This window comes from Papio anubis, chromosome 17 (assembly GCF_008728515.1).
Source record: "Papio anubis isolate 15944 chromosome 17, Panubis1.0, whole genome shotgun sequence".
Lineage (NCBI taxonomy): Eukaryota > Metazoa > Chordata > Mammalia > Primates > Cercopithecidae > Papio > Papio anubis.
The window spans coordinates 24,558,818-24,580,726 of NC_044992.1; the positions used below are offsets into that span (position 1 = coordinate 24,558,818).

The 21,909-nt window shown below is 44.2% G+C and overlaps 1 protein-coding gene across 3 annotated transcripts in view; it reads left to right on the forward strand.

Moving 5' to 3' along the window:
- Positions 1-21,909, forward strand: part of SUZ12 (SUZ12 polycomb repressive complex 2 subunit) — a 64,268-nt gene that overhangs the window by 14,488 nt on the left and 27,871 nt on the right. For all 3 annotated transcript variants that reach the window (XM_021928911.2, XM_021928909.2, XM_021928910.2), the window contains 2 exons: positions 15,241-15,290; positions 20,746-20,831. In XM_021928911.2, the coding sequence (XP_021784603.1) occupies positions 15,241-15,290; positions 20,746-20,831 (136 nt within the window). The remainder of the gene's footprint in view (positions 1-15,240; positions 15,291-20,745; positions 20,832-21,909) is intronic.

Here is a 21,909-nt window from a genome sequence, read left to right on the forward strand (position 1 = left end):
ATAGTATATATGCTCCCGAGCCTGATGTATTTCATTCCTCAAAGTTCAAAGGGTATCAAGATAGATAAAAAATACCATAGTAGTATAGCCCAAAAGTTAGTTCAGTCAAGTACATTTCTGAGCTGATTATGACATTTGTAGTAATTTATAAACTAAACCAAGATAGCATTATCGGTTCAAAAGAAGTTAGTGTTTCAGGGTCTTTTATATTTTAGACCTACAGTTGTCTTAAGTCACTTGCAGAAACTTGTTAGTGGAAGGAGCTGATAGAAAAACATGGGCTATTAAATGGTGGTTACTTTTTTTTTTTTGAGACGGAGTCTCACTTTGTCGCCCAGGCTGGAGTGCAGTGATGCCATCTCAGCTCGCTGCAAGCTTCGCCTCCCAGGTTCACGCCATTTTCCTGCCTCAGCCTCCCGAGTAGCTGGGACTACAGGCGCTTGCCCCCATGCCCAGCTAATTTTTTGTATTTTTAGTTGAGATGGGGTATCTCCATGTTAGCCAGGATGGTCTTGATCTCCTAACCTCATGATCCGCCCACCTTGGCCTCCCAAAGTGCTGGGATTACAGGTGTGAGCCACCACGCCCAGCCCCCCCCTTTTTTTTTTGAGACGGAGTCTCGCTCTGTCACCCAGGCTGGAGTGCAGTGGCCGGATCTCAGCTCACTGCAAGCTCCGCCTCCCAGGTTTACGCCATTCTCCTGCCTCAGCCTCCTGAGTAGCTGGGACTACAGGCGCCCACCACCTTGCCCGGCTAGTTTTTTTTTGTATTTTTTAGTAGAGACGGGGTTTCACCAGGTTAGCCAGGATGGTCTCAATCTCCTGACCTCGTGATCCGCCCGTCTCGGCCTCCCAAAGTGCTGGGATTATAGGCTTGAGCCACTGCGCCCGGCCTTTTTTTTTGAGACAGTCTCACACTGTCGCCCAGGCTGGATTGTAGTGGTGCGATCTTGGCTCACTGTAACCTCCGTCCCCCAGGTTCAAGCAGTTCTCCTGCCGCAGCCTCCCTAGTAGCTGGGATTATATGCATGCCCTACCACATCTGACTAATTTTCGTATTTTTAGTAGAGACAGGGTTTCACCGTGTTGGCTAGGCTGGTGTCAAACTCCTGACCTCAAGTGATCCTCCCACCTTGGCCTCTCAAAGTATTGGGATTACAGGCATGAGCCACTGTGCCCATCCTTCTTTTTCTAAGAGACAGGGCCTTGCTCTGTTGCCCAGGCTGGGGTACAAGTGGCTGCCCACTGCAGCCTCTTAACTCCTGGCCTCAAACCATCCTCCAGTCTTAGCCTCATGCGTAGCTAGAACTACAGGTGCGTGCCACCATGCCTGGCTAATTTTTAAATTTTTGTAGATACGGGATCTTGCTATGTTGCCCAGGCTGGTCTCAAACTGGTGGCCTCAAGTGATCCTTTGGGATTGGCTTCCCAAAGTTCTGGTATTACAGGTGTGAGCCACCACGCCTGGCCTTTATTTTCTTTATAGAAGGTCTGATAATAATGCCTTATATCCTTTCCAGCTCTTGTTTCTGGTACTCCAGTTTTGAATTTTTCATGGATTATGACCAAGCACTATGACTGATTAGAATAAATCTCTTGCCTTTGTGTGGTTGTATATGGTAGCAGGATTCTAGGGATTCTTAGGCTGTCAATCCTACCAATTTTGGAATTATCTTTTTTTGTTACTGTTTTTTTGAGATGGAATCTAGCTTCGTCGCTCAGGCTGGAGTGCAGTAGCGCAATCTCGGCTTACTGCAACCTCCTCCTCCCAGGTTCCAGCAATTCTTATGCTTCATCCTCCTGAGTAGCTGGGTTTATAGGCGCCCACCACCAAGCCCAACTAACTTTTGTATTTTTGGTAGAAACGGGGTTTTACCATGTTGGTCAGGCTGGTCTTGAACTCCTAACCTCAAGTGATCTGCCTTCCGTGGGCTTCCAAAGTGCTGGGATTACAGGCATGTGCCACCGTGCCCATCCCTAATGTTGGAATTCTCTGGTAACAGCTCTTGAGTGCTGAGTGCATCTCCATGGGCTAAAATGCATCATGAAAAGATTTTTAAATCTGAGTTGCTTCAGAGTGTTTACCAGGGCCAAATGAAGCAAAGTGTCACTTCTTTCTTGCCCTTATTCTTCTTTTGTTCCTGGTCTTCTGTTAGTAGCTGGAGAAAAATCCCCTCAAAAGATACCTGAATTAGAACTTTTGTTAGGGTTATTTTCAAGCCTGTATTTTTATTTCATTTTTATTTTTTGAGACAAAGTCTTGCTCTGTCACCCAGGCAGGAATGTCGTGGCACAATCTTGCTTGGCTTACTGCAACCCCCGCCTCCCAGGTTCAAGCAGTTCTTGAGCCTCAACCTCCCGAGTAGCTGGGATAACAGGCATCTGCCACCACACCCAGCTAATTTTTTTTTTTTTTTTTTTTTTAAGTAGAGAGAGGATTTTACCTATTGGCCAGGCCGGTCTCAAACTCCTGACCTCAGGTGATCCACTCACCTCGACCTCCCAAATTGCTGGGATTAAAGGTGTGAGCCACCATACCTTGCCTTATTTTTACTGTTTGAGAGAAGGTCGTTCTTTGTCACCCAGGCTGGAGTGTAGTGGCACAGTGATGGGTCACTGATGGATTGAATTCGTGGACTAAAGGGATCCTCCTGCTTCAGCCTCCTGAGTAACTGGGACTACAGGCGTGTACTATCGCACCTCACTAATTTTTTGAATTTTTGTAGAGTCAGGGTCTCACCATCTTGCCCAGGCCACTTTCAAACTCCTGTCCTCAAGTGATCCTCCCACCTTGACATTCTGAAGTGCTGAGATTACAGGAATGAGCCCCCATGCAGCCTTAGTTTTTTTTTTTTTTTGAGACTGAGTCTTGCCCTGTTGCCCAGGCAAGAGTGCAGTGATGCTGTCTTGGCTCACTGCAACCTCCACCTCCTGGGTTCAAGTGATTCTCCTGCCTCAGCCTCCTGAGTAGCTGGGATTACAGGCACATGCCACCATGCCCAGTACATTTTTGTATTTTTGGTAGAGACGGGGTTTCACCATGTTGGTCAGACTGGTCTCGAACTCCTGACCTCGTGTTCCGCCTGCTTGGACTCCCAAAGTGCTGGGATTACAAGCGTGAGCCACCACGCCCAGCTGACTTTTTGTTTTTGATGCAACCTAAGCTTTTGAATTAGTAATCTTCCTTTTCTAAACCTTCCCCGTTTTTAAGCATTTATTTTTACAATAAGGCCTGGATCTATATTTTTGTGTGTGCGTTTCATTTCTGTAGTGTGCAATGTCCTAGGCACTATACTCAGCACTCGGGTATATAATGGTGAACAAAATGGATGAAGGCCCTGCCTTTATGGAGCTTAGTGTTTAGGAGAGAAAGACATAATCATATAATAAATGGGAAATAAGTGCTGGGAAAGAAAAGCATAAGAAAACTATGAGTGTATAAAACAGGAGAACCAGCTTTCATTTGAGGTGTTAGATTTGGGAATAATGATGATCAGGGAAGGCATCTCTGAAGAAATAAGCTGAGATTTGAAAGAAGTGTGCAGAAGTAAAATGGGGTGGGAGGATGAACAAATAGGTGGTTCTAGTTGAAGGGAATACTACATATACAGCATTTGATGCCAAAGTAGCTGTGTAGAAAGAGCAAGGAGAATGGTATGAGAAGAGGCTGGAGCAGATGGCCTGAGCCAGATAGTCCATTGTCTTCAAGGTAATTTAAGGATGTTGGTCTCAAGAAAGTCGTTCGTTCTTTTTTTTTCTCTGAGAGATGGAGTCTTGTATTGTCACCCACACGGGAGTGCAGTGATGCATTCATAGCTTACTGCATCCTCAAACTTCCAGACTCCATTGTCTTACTTTATTTTTTATTTTACTTTTTAGAGATGAGGATTTTCCCTGTCGCTGAGGTAGCAGCACAGTAGTGTGATCATGGCTCAATTACAGCCATGAGCTCCTGGGCTCAAGGGACCCTCCTACCTTAGCCTCCTGAGTAACTGGGACTACAGGCACATGCTACCATGCTCCACTTATTTTGTTTTATTTAAAAAGTTTTTTTAGGAGACAAGGTCTCACTCTTATCACCCAGGCTGGATTGTAATTGTGCGATCATGACTCACTTTACCCTTGACCTCCTGTCCTCAAATGGTCTTCCTACCTCAGCCTACCTCAGCCTACCGAATAGTCTAGGACCACAGGCACAAGACAACACACCTGGATGATTTTTTAAAATTTTGTAGCCGGGCATGGTGCCTCACACCTGTAATCCCAGCACTTTCAGAGGCCGAGGAGGGCGGATTATGGGGTCAGGAGATGGAGGACAGCCTGACCAACATGGTGAAACCCCATCTCTACTAAAAATACAAAAATTAGCTGGGCAGGGTGTCGCGCAACTGCAGTCCCAGCTATTGAGACTGAGGCAGGAGAATTGCTTAAACCCGGGAGTTGGAGGTTGCAGGGAGGCGAGATCGCACTCCATTGCACTCCAGCCTGGGTGACAGAGTGAGACTCCATCTCAAAACTTTTGTAGAGATCCATTGTCTTGTCATGTTGCCCAAGATGATCTCAAAAACTCCTGGCCTCAAACAGTCCTCTTGCTTCAGCCTCTCAAAGCGTTGAGATTACAGGTGTGAACCACTACAGCCAGCCTTTTGTTTTTAAAATTATATATATATATATATTTTTTTTTTTTTGAGGCAGTCTCGCTCTATCGCAGGCTGGAGTGCAGTGGTCGCGATCTTGGCCACTGCAAGCTCCGCCTTCCAGTTCACACCATTCTCCTGCCTCAGCCTCCTGAGTAGCTGGGACTACAGGCACCGTCCTGCAGCCTGGCCTAATTTTGGGCTGAGAGATGGGGTTTCACCGTGTTGTGGGATGATCTCAATCTCCTGACCTGTGATCACCGCCTGGCTCCCAAAGTGCTGGGATTACGAAGAGTGAGCCTGCACCTGGCCATTATTATTATTTTTTTGAGAGGGAGTCTCATTCTGTCACCAGCAGTCTGGACTCACTGCAACCTCCACCTCCCGGGTTCAAGCGATTCCCCTGCCTCAGCCTCCAGAGTAGCTGGGACTACAGGCATGCGCCACCATGCCTGGCTAATGTTTTGTATTTTAGTAGAGATGGAGTTTCACCATGTGGGCCAGGATGGTCTCAGTCTGACCTCGTGATTCCCCCGCCTCAGCCTCCCAAACTGCTGGAATTACAGGCATGAACCATCGCACCCAGTCCATTTTTAAATATATATAGTTACTGTTTTTGCATTCTTCTGTTTCTTCTAACATCAGACCAGTACATATGATGGTTAGGATTGTAATCTGAGTTCCAGGAGCAGGATGCTGCTCTTTGGTCACTTCAGAACCTCAAGATATCACAGAAAACCCTCCCCACCCACCTCAGCTATTATTACACTTCTCACCTAGTATTGTGGTGTGTAAAAAAGTTATTAAATTATTTATTTTATTCTCTCTCTATATATATACACATGTATATATAGAGTATATATTTTCTCTCCATATATGTATATATATTCTATGTATATTCTACATATATATTTTATATATATTCTACATGTAGAATATAGTATATAGAATATATATACACATACATATAGAGTATATACATGTGTGTATATATATGTGTGTGTGTATATATTTTTGAGACAGTCTCAGTCTATGGCCCAGGAATGTCGCCATCTCGGATCACCGCAACCTCTGCCTCCCAGGTTCAAGGGATTCTCATGCCTCAGCCTCCCAGGTAGCTGGGATTACAGATGTGTGCCACCACGCCCAGCTAATGTTTGTATTTTTAGTAGAGACTGGGTTTTACTATGTTAGCCAGTCTGGTCTTGAATTCCTGACCTCAAGTGATCTACCCACCTCAGCCTCCCAAAGTTCTGGGATTACAGACCTGTGCCACCGTGCCTGGTCTAATTTTTATTACTATCATTATTATCATTATTATTTTTGAGATAAAGTCTTGCTCTATTGCCCAGGCTGGAGTGCAGTGGCATGATTATGGCTCACTGCAGTCTGAACCTCCTGGGATGAAGAGATCCTCTCGCCTCAGCCTCTTGATTAGCTGGGACTACCTGGCTATGGCTACGTTGTTTTTTTTTTTTTTCTTCGAGATGGAGTCTTGCTTTGTCGCCCAGGCTGGAGTGCAGTGGTGTAATCTCTGCTCACTGCAACTCCACCTCCTAAGTTCATGTAATTCTCCTGCCTCAGCCTCCTGAGTAGCTGGGATTACAGGCATGTGGCCCTATACCCGCATAAGTTTTTTGTTTTTGTTTTTTTTTTTGAGACGGAATCTCGCTGTGTCGCCTGGGCTGGAGTGCAGTGGCCGGATCTCAGCTCATTGCAAGTTCCGCCTCCCGGGTTCACGCCATTCTCCTACCTCAGCCTCCCGAGTAGCTGGGACTACAGGCGCCCGCCACCTCGCCCAGCTAGCTTTTTGTATTTTTTCATAGAGACAGGGTTTCACCATGTTAGCCAGGATGGTCTCGATCTCCTGACCTCGTGATCCGCCCGTCTCGGCCTCCCAAAGTGCTGGGATTACAGGCTTGAGCCACTGCACCTGGCCCCCCGCATAATTTTTAAATTCTTTTTTTTTTTTTTTTTTTTTTTGATACAGAGTTTCTCTCTTCTTGCCCAGGCTGGAGTACAGTGGCATGATCTTGGCTCCCTGCAACTTCTGCCTCCCAGGTTCAAGTGATTCTCCTGCCTCAGCCTCCCGAGTAGCCAGGATTACAGGTGCCCGCCACCACGCCCACCTAATTTTTTTGCATTTTTAGTAGAGACAGGGTTTCGCCTGGTAGGGCAGGCTGGTCTTGAACTCCTGACCTCAGGTCATCTGCTCGCCTCTGCCTCCCAAAATGCTGAGATTACAGCCATGAGCCACTGCCCCCAGCCAGTTTTTGTATTTTTAGTGGAGATGGCATTTCACCATGTTGGCCAGGCTGGTCTCGAACTCTTGACCTCAAGTTATTCACCGGCCTCAGCCTCCCAAAGTGCTGGGATTACAGGCGTGAGCCACTGCGCCTGGCCCTGGCTCACCTTATGTGTACTCACAGTACTTTTGTAGAGATGAGGTTTCAGCATATGGCCCAGCGTGACCTCGAACTACTGAGTTCAAGTGATCTGCCCACTTTGTCCTCTTAAAGTGTTGGGATTACAGGCGTGAGCCACTGCATCGGACCTATTAAATTATTTTAAAGAGAACTATCATATTAATGATTTTTTCCTACCCTTCTATTTTGTACATTTAGCTGCATTTTAAAATCTTTAGGTTGGCCAGGCGTGGTGACTCACGCCTATGTCCCAGCACTTTGGGAAGTCGAGGCAGGCGGTTCACTTGAGGTCAGGAGTTCGAGACCAGCTTGACCAATGTGGTGAAACCCCATCGCTACTAAAAATACAAAAAATTAGGCCAGGAGCGGTGGCTCACGCCTGTAATCCCAGCATTTTGGGAGGTTGCAGTGGGCAGATCATGAGGTCAAGAGTTCAAGACTATCCTGGCCAACATGGTGAAACCCCGTCTCTACTAAAATACAAAAATTAGCTGGGCGTGGTGGCATGTGCCTATATTCCTAGCTACTTGGGAGGCTGAGGCAGGAGAATTGCTTGAACCTGGGAGGCAGAGGTTGCAGTGAGCCGAGATTAAACTGCTACACTCCAGCCTGGCTACAGAGTGAAACTCTGTCTCAAAAATAAATAAATAAATAAATACATAAATAAATAAATAGCCGGGCATGGCGGTGTGCCCCTGTAATTTCGTCTACTTGGGAGACTGATGCAGAAGAATTGCTTGAACTCAGCAGGCGGAGGTTGCAGTGAGCAGACATTGCTCCACTGCACTCCAGCCTGGGCTACAAAGTGAGACTCCATCTCAAAATAAATAAATAAACTCTGTAGACTACCTCTTAGGTTGGTTGTGTGTCTTTCCCACCATTAATAAGATCTGATGTTTTCCCTTTCTTTTTTTTTAATGCACTTTGCCTTGATTGTAAGCTTTGAAGTTGTTTTGAAATTGTCGTCTTTTCAGTCTTGAGTTTTTGTTCTTTTTTCAGAACCTGGGCTATACACATTTCTTTTTGCATACTTACTCTTAAAGGTGCCTCATCAGTTGCCACTTGAGCATATCTGATTCTTAAAAATTTGAATATTCAAGAACAAATTTTAAAAATATTCCTTGTATAATTTTTGGTTTTGTAGTAATTCCTTTGTTTTCTTCACAGTACTTCTGCAGAGTGATCCATTTATGATTAACAGATACACATCATCCACCATTCACCTTTATCTTCTCATTACAAAGTGCTTCTAACCCCCTATATTTTGAGATCCTGGGTTTCAGAATATTAGACGATGTAGACACGAGTTTCTCAGCTTTACATATCATAGGATAAAATGTATATAACAAAAGTTGAATAGCTAACATCTAGCTATAGAAACCAAGTAGATTATCAGACTTGTCCTGTTTTGAGGTAATACTGCCCTTAAAATGAAGCCTTATACCTGCCGCTTGCAGATTCACATATATGAATTAGAGGCCCTAATCTTGGTCTCCTCTTGTTATAAAAACTAGTTCCTCTGTAGAATCTGGCTGTTCTTAAAATGGGAGGCTCTTCCTTGAATTAGATTTCAAAGTGTCAGTCTCTTATGAATTAGCTTAGCATCATTTTCTGTAGACTGTATCAGGACTGTCAGATGTTTGTGCTTGGAATGCTGAAATTTGCATCTCAAAATTTCAAATTCTCTACCTGATTTCTTGTTATCATGTGTCTTCCTGAGATGATAGAGGGAACACATCACATCGATGAACTAAGTTTCTTATATCTTATTCTGGTCATCTAAACTAGATTTTTTGTGACCTAAAACCAAATAATCCTGACCAATCTTACATGTTTCTTTTCCTCCCGTTCATCTGGTCCAGCCTAACCAATTAAGATGTGGACAAAGTAGCCACAAGAGAGGGGAGGCCGGGCGCGGTGGCTCAAGCCTGTAATCCCAGCACTTTGGGAGGCCGAGGCGGGTGGATCACGAGGTCAGGAGATCGAGACCATCCTGGCTAACATGGTGAAACCCTGTCTCTACTAAAAATACAAAAAACTAGCTGGGCGTGGTGGCGGGCGCCTGTAGTCCCAGCTACTCGGAGGCTGAGGCAGGAGAATGGCGTGAACCCAGGAGGCAGAGCTTGCAGTGAGCCGAGATTGCGCCACTGCACTCTAGCCTGGGCGACATAGCGAGACTCCGTCTCAAAAAAAAAAAAAGGGAGAGAGAAAACTTTGCCCTTTTCCTTGAAAGAAACCACCTATGGAAGGAATCATTGGTACACTTTATTCTAGGTACATATCAGAGTGTTTAATTTTTTATTTGAGACGGAGTCTCACTCTGTTGCCCAAGCTGGCGTGCAGTGATGCAATCTCAGCTCACTGCAACCTCCGACTCCCGGGTTCAAGCGATTCTCCTGCCTCAACCTCCTGAGTAGCTGGGATTACAGGTGCCCGCCTCCATGCCCGGCTAATTTTTGTGTTTTTAGGAGAGACAGGGTTTCACCATGTTGGTCAGATGGGTCTCGAACTCCTGACCTCGTGATTTGCCTGCCTCAGCCTCCCCAAAGTGCTGGGATTACAGGCGTGAGCCACTGCGCCCAGCCAGAGTGTTTCCTTTTAGGTGGGGAAGGGGAAATCATGCATAGCAAGTCACATTCCCAATGTTACATTTATTTATTTATTTATTTATTTTTGAGACTTGCTCTTGTCACTCAGGCTAGAGTGCAGTGGCGTGATCTTGGCTCACTGCAGCCTCCACCTCCCAGGTTCAAGCTATTCTCCTGCCTCAGCCTCCTGAGTAACTGGGATTACACGTGGGTGTCACCATGCCCGGCTAATTTTTTGTATTTTATAGTAGAGACGAGGTTTCACCGTGTTGGCCAGGTTGGTCTCCAACTCCTGACCTCAAGTGATCTCCCCACCTCCTTCCCAAAGTGCTGGGATTACAAACCATGCCCGGCCCCAAAGCTGCCTTTTAAAATTGGTTAATTGAAATTTAGAATTATTTCTCAAAAGTCTGGACGTGGTGGCTCACGCCTGTAATCCTGGCACGTTGGGAAGCCAAGGCAGGCAGATTGCCGGAGCTCAGGAGGTTGAGACCAACCTGGGCAATACAATGAAACCTCTCCTCTAAAAAACACAAAAAATTAACTGGGCGTGGCAACGTGTGCCTGAGTCCCAGCTATTCAGGAGGCTGAGACAGGAGAATGGCTTGAACCCCGGAAGCAGAAGTTGCAGTAAGCCGAGATCACGCCATTGAACTCCAGCCTGGGTGACGGAACGAGACTTCGTCTCAAAAAAAAAAAAAAAAAAAACTTTCTCACAAAGAAACACTAGTATAATAATGGCTGGTTGGCTGGGCACAGTACTAATACCTGTAATCCTAGCACTGGGACGCCGAGGCGGGTCAGTAGTTCCAGACCAGCCTGGCCGACATAGTGAAACCTCATCTCTACTAAAAATAGGAAAATTAACCCAGCATGGTGGCGGGCACCTGTAATCCCAGCTACTCAGAAACTGAGGCAGGAGAGTTGCTTGAACCTAGGTGGCGGAGGTTGCGGTGAGCTGAGATCACGCCATTGCACTCCAGTCTGTGCGACAGTGAGACTCCGTCTCAAACGAAAAACAAAACAAAAAAAGCTGGTTATACATGCTATCCTTTTTAAGGTATAATGTACCATTTAAAACTGTCTCAAATCATCTGTGGTGAAAGATCATTTTGTTTATTTGTTTTTAATTTTCAGTGTGTTTTTAGTAGTATTCTCAATTTCTTGAGTTGTTGTAGAATGGTAACATTTTTCCTAGTGACCTCAGTTTGTAGACCACATTTTGAGTAACACTGATTTAAAATATACTCTGGGGTAAATAAATGTAAGATCTTTCTGGTATTTCATAGTTGGAGCTTACCCTCAGACTTCTCAGAAAAATAATGTAAATAATACTAATAGTACTGCAATGTAATGGGCCTTGATTCCAGACCTTTAAATATGTATTACTCTAGGACATTATCTTATGAAAAAAAATTTGTTGGGTGACTTTCTGTAAGACACTGCTAGATGCTAGGGACACTAATAAAAAGATGTGTATGGAAAAATAGTGACTAAAAAGTGGTAAATAGGAGTGCTTGTAAAGGGATAAAGTGGTCATTTAGCTCTTGATTGGTTGGGTTTAGGGTCTTTGTAGAAGAGGGAGAGAGTATTTTGCTGGTTACTTTATTACTTTGTGCAAGCCTGACTGGGCACAGTGGCTCATGCCTATAATCGCAGCACTTTGGGAGCCTGAGGTGGGATGATCACTTGTGCCCAGGAGTTCATTACCAGCCTGGGCAACATAGCGAGACCCTGTCTCTAAAAGAAAAAAAAATTGATTGAATTAAAACCTTAAAAAAAAAAAAACCTTAGGCCAGGCGCGCAGTGACTCACACTTGTAATCTCAGCACTTCGGGAGGCTGAGGCAGGTGGATCTATTGATCTCAGGAGTTTGAGACCAGCCTGGGCAATATGCATAACCCTGACTCCACAAACATGCAAAAATTAGCCAGGCGTGATGATGCATGCCTGTAGTCCCAGCTACTCTTGGAGACTGAGGTGGGAGGATCGTTTGAGCCTGGAAGTTGGAGGTTGCAGTGAGCCTAGATTGTGCCACTGCACACCAGTCTGGGTGACACAGTGAGACCCTGTCTGAAAGCAAAAACAAAATCTGAAGCCTCACACTGTGAGAGAAAATATCCTCATTTTATAGATAACAGACCACAGCGAATAAGTGGCACCAGAATTCAAACTTGGATTTTCTGACTCTTATAAATTCTATTCTATCTTTATATGTAAGGCTTTCATAGAACAAGAAATGGGAACCATTTCAGCAGTTAGACCAAAGATTTGGTATTTGGGGTCTCAGTAGATGTGCAGAAAGGAATGATAGATTAAAAAAAAAAAAGATTCTTAAGAAAGTTAATCTGGTCTTAGTATGTAGGTTTAATTGACGCAATGAAGAGTAGGATAGATTTGTTGTGACTAATGGATTATCTTCTAATGTGAGAATTGTAGTTCCTCTTTAACTTATGTTTTGGCTTTTAGCTAATTCTGCTATAGTAAGGTAGTATTTATGGAACTTTTTCTAGGATAATGCTGTCTTTTTAGTAAAATGGCATGTAGAAATTACCTGATTCATGTAAAAATGTTTATAATATATGAATTATTTATACAGAATAGGTTTTTAAGACTCCCATTGTATACCATTTTTTTTTTTTTTTTTTGAGACAGTCTCGCTGTGTTGCCCAGGCTGGAGTGCAGTGGCGCAATGTCGGCTCACTGCAACCCTCGCCTCCTGGGTTCAAACGATTCTCCTGCCTCAGCCTCCCAAGTACCTGGGACTACACTAATTTTGTATTTTTAGTACAGGTGGGGTTTCACCGTGTTGGCTAGGATGGTCTTGATCTCCTGACCTCGTGATCCACCCGCCTCATCTCCCAAAGTACTAGGATTACAGGCATGAGTCACCATGCCTGGCTGATACTTAAGTTGTGGTGGTGGTTCTTAGTTTTTTGTTTTTTGTTTTTTTTTTTGAGACGGAGTCTCATTCTGTCGCCCAGGCTGGAGTGCGGTGGCGCGATCTGGGCTCACTGCTACCTCCACCCTCCAAGTTCAGTCGATTCTCCTGCCTCAGCCTCCTGAGTAGCTGGGATTACAGGCTCCTGCCACTGCGCCTGGCTAATTTTTTTTTGTATTTTTAGTAGAGACGGGGGTTTCACCATCTTGGCCAAGCTGGTCTTGAACTCCTGATCTCATGATACACCCACCTCGGCCTCCCAAAGTGCTAGGATTATAGGCATGAGCCACCGCGCCCGGCTGTTCTAAAACTTCATATTTTTGCTTTCTCCCATCCAAGTACCAGCCAGGCCCAACCCTGCTTAGCTTCCGAGATTCAGCACGTTCAGGGTGGTATGGCCATAGGCGCCAGCCCTGTGCTTTCTAACTCTGCTTGGACCCTTATAGTTCTACTCTTCCATAATAATTTTGTCCTCTACTGATAGCATACTTTTTTTTGTTTGTTTGTTTGTGTTTTTTGTTTTTGGTTTTTTTTTGAGATGGAGTCTTGCTCTGTTGCCCAGGCTGGAGTGCAGTGATGCAGTCTCGGCTCACTGCAACCTCTGCCTCCTGAGCTCAAGTGATTCTCCTGTCTCAGCCTCCCGAGTAGCTGGGATTACGGGCGCATGCCACCATGCCTGCTAATATTTCTATTTTTAGTAGAGATTGGGTTTCACCGTGTTAGCCAGGATGGTCTTGATCTTCTGACCTCGTGATCCTCTTGCCTTGGCCTCCCAAAATGCTGGGATTACAATTGTGAGCCACTGCACCAGGCCCTCAGCATACTTTCTGTACTACTGTTCTAGAAATGCCCTTTAAAACCCCAACTCTGTAGGGTTTTTTTGGTTTTTTTGTTTGTTTGTTTTGTTTTGTTTTGTTTTTGAGACGGAGTCTCCCCCTGTCGCCCAAGCTGGAGTGCAATGGCGCAGTCTCGGGTCACTGTAATCTCTGCCTCCCAGGTTCAAGCGATTCTCCTGCCTCAGCCTCCCGAGTAGTTGAGACTACAGCCACGTGCCACCACACCCAGCTAATTTTTGTATTTTTAGTAGAGACGGGGTTTCACCATACTGGCCAGGCTGGCCTTGAACTCCTGAGCTGGTAATCCCCTGCCTCGGCCTCCCAGAGTGCCGGGATTATAGACGTGAGCCACTGTGCCCAGCCCACCCTGTAGTTTTTTTAGCAGACCGTTTCATGGCCTATTTCACTAAGTAGATGGAGATAGCCCCCATCTTCCATGGAAATGTCTTACTTATTTGCCTCTTATTTCTCTATCTTAGAAAAAGGGGAGTCCAGCCGGGCTCAGTAGCTCACGCCTGTAATCCCAGCTACTTGGGAGGCTGAGGCAGGAGAATCGCTTGAACTCGTGAGGCGGAGGTTGCAGTGAGCTGAGATTGCGCCATTGCACTCCAACCTGAGCGAGAAGAGGGAAACTTCATCTCAAAAAAAAGAAAGAGAAGTCCTGGTCAAATTTACAAGGCTAACCTCTTCATAATATGTCCTTATTTCCAGTCATTACTTGCTCCTTAGTACTCTCTTGCTGCAGTGTCTTTCTGTAACTGTTCCCATGTGATTACAAAAATGCCTAGATTGTCACCATCATTTAAAAAATACATATATATATATACACACACACACACACACATACGCCCTTTACTAGTCTTTAGTGCCCATTAGTAAATGCCTTAAATAAGGGATCAGTACTGCTTTCATTTCCCCACCATCTGTTCTGTATAGCCCTCCATAATCTGGTGTCTATACAAGTCACACTATGGAAACTATGCTCAGGAAACTTATGAATGTCTCCTGATCAACAACTGTATTCTGTTTTGCAGTTTAAAAGTACTTCAAAAGCTTATTGATGCTTTTGTTTATTTTGTCCCATCCTTATAGTTTTTTCTGTTGTTAATATTTGTGAAATAGAAGGAGCACTAGTTCTAGTTCATGCTTTCTTTTACTTTTCCATAGCTTCTAAAACTAACAGTGAAAATGATATATTGAAACAGTAAATTATACATCTATATCAGATTTGTAATTGTGTATTTCATTGCTATTTGAAGTGTAAAGTAATGGTTCTATATCATTTTTATTGGGAAGGTTGAATTTCCATAGCTTCAGAATATTCAAATTTTTTTGTGTGGATTTAGCTACCCTTTTCAGAATTTCCTTTTGATGAAGTCATTGATTAAAACATCATTAAAACAAAACAAAAAGAATTCCAAAAACCTTCCAAAATTCCTTTTTTAAAGGTGGGAAGGCATACCTGCTGTTGTTTTATAGGTAGAACACTAAAACACAGTAAATTACCTGGCCTCTAACTTGGTGGTCTGATTTTTTCTGCCTTGCTCTGGTGTTTTTGTGGTTTTATTTTTTGTGAGTTGTGAGCGGTTTTTTGATGCTTATGTTTTGTTAGGTGTATAGACACACTTTTGGATGTCATATTTCAGGGAAAGCAGAGTCATGGGCCTGAATAACAATTGAGTACAAATATTTATAAATGAGCTGAAGTAACTTTGATTTCAATGTTATATTTTAATAAGTCTAGGTTATTTTACTACAGAGCATTAAAATGATAAAATATTTTCCTTTTTTTTTTTTTTTTTTTTTTTTTTAGCTTGTCAGCTCATTTGCAGCTTACATTTACTGGTTTCTTCCACAAAAATGGTATGTACTTAAAAGTAAATAAGTGGCATTTTAATAGCAAGATACCTTTGTGAATGTAAAAAAAGTGGGGCTTCTGAGTGTAAATTTATAAAATTATGTTTAATGGAAAAAAAATGTTGATTCTGATGTTTTTGAGCTTTAAGTTATAAAGGCTAATGATGAAATTTTTTTTTTCGGGAGGGACAGAGTCTTACTCTGTTGCCCAGGCTGGAGTGCAATGGTGTGATCTCGGCTCACTGCAGCCTCCGCCTCCTGGGTTCAAGTGATTCTCCTGCCTCAGCCTCCCGAGTAGCTGGGATTACAGGCACACGCCCCATGCCCGGCTAATTTTTTGTATTTTTAGTAGAGACAGGGTCTCACCGTGCTGGCCAGGCTGGTCTTGAACTCCTGACCTCGTGATCCACCTGCCTTGGCCTCCCAAGGGGGTGCGAGCCACCACGCCTGGCTAATGATGATTTTAACAAATTGTCTTAGAACTTCAATAGGTGAAGAATCTCCTCAGTAGAACCTTTTATGCATATTTTGAATTAATGATATTGCATCATGTTTTAAAAAGACAGTAAAACAACTGAAATAACCTCTATTACCAATGGCATATATTAATATTTTAGATATTATGCAAAGGAAATTACATAGTATATTACTCCAGTAAAAGCTCAAAGCATGCTGGAAAGAATTAGAGTTGTTTTTTTTGTTTTGTTTTGTTTGTGTTTTTGAGACAGAGTCTTGCTCTGTCGCCCAGACTGGAGTGCAGTGGCGCCGTCTCGACTCACTGCAAGCTCCGCCTCCCGGGTTCACACCATTCTCCTGCCTCAGCCTCTCGAGTAGCTGGGACTACAGGCACCCGCCACCACTCCCGGCTAATTTTTTGTATTTTTAGTGGAGACGGGGTTTCACCGTGTTAGTCAGGATGGTCTCGATTTCCTGACCTCGTGATCTGCCTGCCTCGGCCTCCCAAAGTGCTGGGATTACAGGCGTGAGCCACCGCGCCCGGTCTAGAGTTGTTTTAAAAATGGAAATATACGGCCGGGTGCGGTGGCTCACGCCTGTAATCCCAGCATTTTGGGAGGCTGAGGTGGGTGTATCATGAGGTCAGGAGTTCAAGACCAGCCTGGCCAATATGGTGAAACCCCATCTCTACTAAAAATACAAAAATTAGCTGGGTCTGGTGGTGGGTGCCTGTAGTCCCAGCTACTTGGGAGACTTAGGCAGAAGAATCGCTTGAACTCGGGAGTCGGAGGTTGCAGTGAGCCGAGATTGCGTCACTGTACTCCAGCCGGGGTGACAGAGCCAGACTGTATCTCCAGAAAAAAAAAGAAAAAAAGGGAAAAATACTTATCAGCTTGTCCATCATAAGTCTGTGTATACTGTATATCTTTTTTTTATTATGCAGTGGAATAAAACCATTATTAGAAACATGCCAGTTTGGTTATCTTGGTATTGTTTAGTAAGAAACAAAGATTGAAAATGAGGCGTGACATGGTGACTCATGTCTGTAATCTCAGCATTTTGGGAGGCTGAGGCGGGAAGATGACTTGAGGCCAGGAGTTCAAGACCAGCCTGGGCAACACAGACCCCATCTTGTACAAAAATTAGCCAGGTATAGTGGTACGTCCTGTAGTTCTAGGTACTTGGAAGTCCAAGGTGGCAGGGTTGCGTAAGCTCAGGAATTCAAGGTTACAGTGAGCTATGATTGCACAACTCTGCTCCAGGCTGGGCAACAGAGTGAGACCCTGTCTCCAAAAAGTCCCAAATATTAGGCTGGGCATGGTGGCTCACAGCTATAATGTCAACACCTTGAGAGGCTGAGATAGAAGAATTGCTTGAGGCTTGCCTGGGCAACACAGGGAGAACCTATCTATAAGAAGTAAAAAAAAGATTAACTGGGCACAGTGGCACATGCCTATAGTCCTAGCTGTTCTGTAGTCTCAGCTACTCAGGGGGCTGAGGTGGGAGGATTGTTTGAATCTTGGAGGTTGAGGCTGCAGTGAGCCAAGATCACACCACTGTACTCCAGTCTGACTGACAGAGTGAGACCCTATCTGAAAAAGACAAAAGACAACCTTGCCAATTGTCCGACTGCTCTTATATAACCATTTTAAAATGACACTCTGGGTTTTGTGGTTTTTTTTTTGAAACAGGGTTTTGCTCATGTCGCCCAGGCTGGAGTGCAGTGGTGTGATCAACTCCTGGGCTCAAGTGATCCTCCTGCCTCAGCCTCCTGAGCAGCTAGAACTACAAGCGTCCCCACCATGCCTGGCTAATTAAAAAAATTTTTTTTGTTAAGATGGAATCTCACTACATTTCTCAGGCTGGTCTCAAACTCCTGGGCTCAAGTGATTCTCTCACCTCAGTCTCCCAAAGTGCTGGGATTATGGGTGTGAGCCACTGAGACTGACCTTAGGGTTTTTGTGTAAGAAATTTGAAATCGGCCGGGCGCGGTGGCTCAAGCCTGTAATCCCAGCACTTTGGGAGGCCGAGGCGGGTGGATCACGAGGTCAGGAGATCGAGACCATCCTGGCTAACATGGTGAAACCCCGTCTCTACTAAAAATACAAAAAACTAGCCGGGCGTGGTGGCGGGCGCCTGTAGTCCCAGCTACTCGGAGGCTGAGGCGGGAGAATGGCGTGAACCCGGGAGGTGGAGCTTGCAGTGAGCCGAGATCGCGCCACTGCACTCCAGCCTGGGCGACAGAGCAAGACTCCGTCTCAAAAAAAAAAAAAAAAAGAAAGAAATTTGGAAATCTCATATTTGTATTAGCAGCTAATGTAATTTCTAGTTTTTACCTTAGATCTGGTCTATTTTTTATATAGAAGTAACCTGGGTAGCATTACTGTTTTTGATTTCCTTCAATTATTTGTAATGGTGTGCTTGTAGTCCTTATTTCTAGTCATCGTATTTTGTTTTCTGTGGTGCTTCTGACATGTCTAGACTTTAATTCTTCAGAAGCTTATAATTTTAATTTAATTTTATACATTCATCAGCCCTTTGTTCTCAGGGACCTGTGTAGAACACATAGTTTACCCATCACTGAAATTTTTGGAAAGTAGTCAGATTAAGCTTTTTTCCTATCTACATGACAAAATATATAAAGTTCAAAGATTGCTCAGTTTTACTTTGTTTTTATTTTTCTTGATATTGATGTAAATAAGATAGTGAACTGTGTCAATATCTCTGTTTCCAGAAAATAATTCCTCTGTCACTCAGGCTGGAGTGCAGTGGTTTGATCTCAGATCACTGCAGCCTCTGCCTCCAGGTTCAAGTGATTCTCATGCCTCAGCCTCCCAAGTATCTGGGATTATAGGCGGGTGCCACCACACTACCTAATTTTTTTTTTTTTTTCTGAGACAAAGTTTCGCTTTTGTTGCCCAGGCTGGAGTGCAGTGGCACGATCTCAGCTCACCACAACCTCCACCTCCCAGTTCAAGCAATTCTCTTGCCTCGGCCAGGCGCGGTGGCTCATGCCTGTAATCCCAGCACTTTGGGAGGCCGAGACGGGCGGATCACGAGGTCAGGAGATTGAGACCATCCTGGCTAACACGGTGAAACTTCGTCTCTACTAAAAATACAAAAAGAAATCAGCCAGGTGCGGTGGCGGACGCCTGTAGTCCCAGCTACCTGAGAGGCTGAGGCAGGAGAATGGCGTGAACCCGGGAGGCAGAGCTTGCAGTGAGCCCAGATGCTTGCTCTGCACTCCAGCCTGGGCAACAGGAGCGAGACTCCATCTCAAAAAAAAAAAAAAAAAAAAAATTCTCTTGCCTCAGTCTCCAGAGTAGCTGGTATTACAGGCATGCACCACCATGCCTGGCTAATTTTTTGTATTTTTAGTAGAGATGGGGTTTCTCCATGTTGGTCAGGCTGATCTCGAACTCCCAACCTCAGGTGATTTGCACGCCTCGGCCTCCCAAAGTGCTAGGATTACAATAGGCATGAGCCACCGAACCCGGCCCCTAATTTTTATATGTTTAATAGAGACAGGATTTCATTTCAACATGTTGGCCAGTCTGGTCTCAAACTCCTGGCCTTAAGTGATTCGGCCACCTGGGATTACAGGTGTGAGCCACCACACCCGGCCCTCCTGCAACTAGTTTCATTTATGCTTTCTGCCAAGAAGCTTTAACTGTATTTGTCAAAATTACATTTGACTAGCAGTGTATTATCATAAATATTCAATCTTCAAGCCGGCCCAGTTCCATGTGCTTGTAGTCTCAGCTACTTAGGAGGCTAAAATGGGAGGATCACTTGAGCCCAGAAGTTTGAGACCATACGGGGCAACATAACCAGACCCTTGTCTGAAAAACAAACAAAGATATTAAATCTTCAAATGAGAAATATTCAGTAAATATGGCCAGATGTGGTGGCTCACACCTGTTAATCCCAGCACTTTGGGAGGCCAAGGCGGGTGGATCACTTGAGGTCAGGAGTTCAAGACCAGCCTAGCCAACATGGTGAAACCCCATCTGTACTAAAAATTAAAAAAATCAGCTGGATGTGGTGGTGCGCACCTGTAGTCCCAGCTGCTCAGGAGACTGAGGTGGGAGGATCACTTTAACCTGGGAGACAGAGGTTTCAGTGAGCCAAGATCGCCCTACTGCACTCCAGCCTGGGTGACAGCGAGTCTGTCTCAAAAAGAAAAAAGGAATTAGGAAATATATGTGTATGTGTGTGTGTATGTGTGTATATATATACACACATACACACACACACATATATATAAACATAGAAATGTATAGATTTTTTTTAGAGACAGGATCTCACTGTTTCACCCAGACTAGAGGGCAGTGACAGGGTCATAGCTCACTGCAGCCTCGAACTCCTTGGCTCAAGAGATCCTTCCACCTAGCCTCTGAAGTAGCTAGGACTACAGGCACATGCCACCCATCATCACACCCAGCTAATTTTTTGACATTTTGTAGAGACGAGGTCTCTGTATTGCTCAGGCCAGTCTTGAACTCTTGGCCTCAAGTGATATTCTTGCCTTGGCCTCCCAAAGTGTTGGGATTACAGGCATGAGCCATTATGCCTTACCAGTGAATATTTTTTATACTTACAGCCTGGGCATGGTGGCTCACGCCTGTAATCCCAGGTACTCAGGAGGCTAACGTGCTGACGTGTAAGGATCACTTGATCCCAGGAGCTTGTGATTGCAGTGAGCTGTGATTGTGCCACTGCACTGTACCTTGGGTAACAGAGCAAAACCTATATCTAACGGAAAAAAAATTACAGCATATAGGACAATAACTATATTTGTCTTGTGAACGGTTTATTTAGACTATATATAAAGGCTTTTAAAGAGTTTGCTGTAAGTTTAGAAGTGATTTGAGGAAAAAAGAATGAGTGAACTTTTGAGAAGTCTTATGGGAAATCTGTTTTAAATTCCCTGACTTACTAACAAAATGAGTACTGTGTTTATATATTTTTAGAATATATTTTAAAATACTGATTTTCTATTTAGATAAGCCATCACAAAACTCAGAAAATGAACAAAATTCTGTTACCCTGGAAGTCCTGCTTGTGAAAGTTTGCCACAAAAAAAGAAAGGTAATGTCAATGTCAGTAAAATGATATTGGTAGATTAAATGGAATAATTTGCTTAATTGGACATCTTTATGCATATATATTGTATTTTAAAGCTGAGTTTTAAATTTTGAAAGCTTAAGGAATATGTTGATGGCCTAATTATAAAACTGATAACCTCTTTTGCCAACTCGCATATCTGTGTAGTTTTTCTAGTCTTTTAATAAATGTCTGTACAACACTTTCTCTTTTTTTTTTTTTTTTTTTTTGAGGGAGTCTCGCCCTGTCGCCCAGGCTGGAGTGCAGTGGCCAGATCTCAGCTCACTGCAAGCTCTGCCTCCCGGGTTTATGCCATTCTTCTGCCTCAGCCTCCCGAGTAACTGGGACTACAGGCGCCCGCCACCACGCCTGGCTAGTTTTTTTTTTTTTTTTTTTTAAGTAGAGACGGGGTTTCACCGTGTTAGCCAGGATGGTCTCGATCTCCTGACCTAGTGATCCGCCCGTCTCGGCCTCCCAAAGTGCTGGGATTACAGGCTTGAGCCACCGCGCCCGGCCAACACTATAGGAGTCTGGAAATGGAGAAACTGTTTTAGCATTTGGCATAAATTTAGTTGCCTTTCTACCATTTCAGTCTCTTAGCGTATTTCTTAGCTATTTGTACCCATTGATATTTTAGATAAGGGCTAAGAGAGAGTTTTTTCCCACAAGATTATCCTTTTTAACACTGCTCTCAGGCAAAGAAATTTTGTTGTCAGTGTTACTAGCCATTCGCTTATTAATACATTGCTTCAAATTTTTATAAGGTGAAGTTATTTCACCATAGAAACAAGTGTTATGATGTTTCCTGGTCAATGGATCAAAGCCAACAGATCTACCTTTAGTTGCCTCAAGTCCCTGAGTGTTTCAAGAGGAGTGGGAACTGGTCTGGGTCCAGGGTCCCAGTACTGATATTCTTCCAAGACCATAGGCCATAAGGGCCTCAAACATTGGGAGGGAGTAGACTAAGGTGCCTCGGAGGCAGCAGTGGAACTTTATTTTTAAAAGTTTATGTAAAGGCCGGTTGCCGTAGCTCATACCTATAATCCCAGCACTTTGGGAGGTA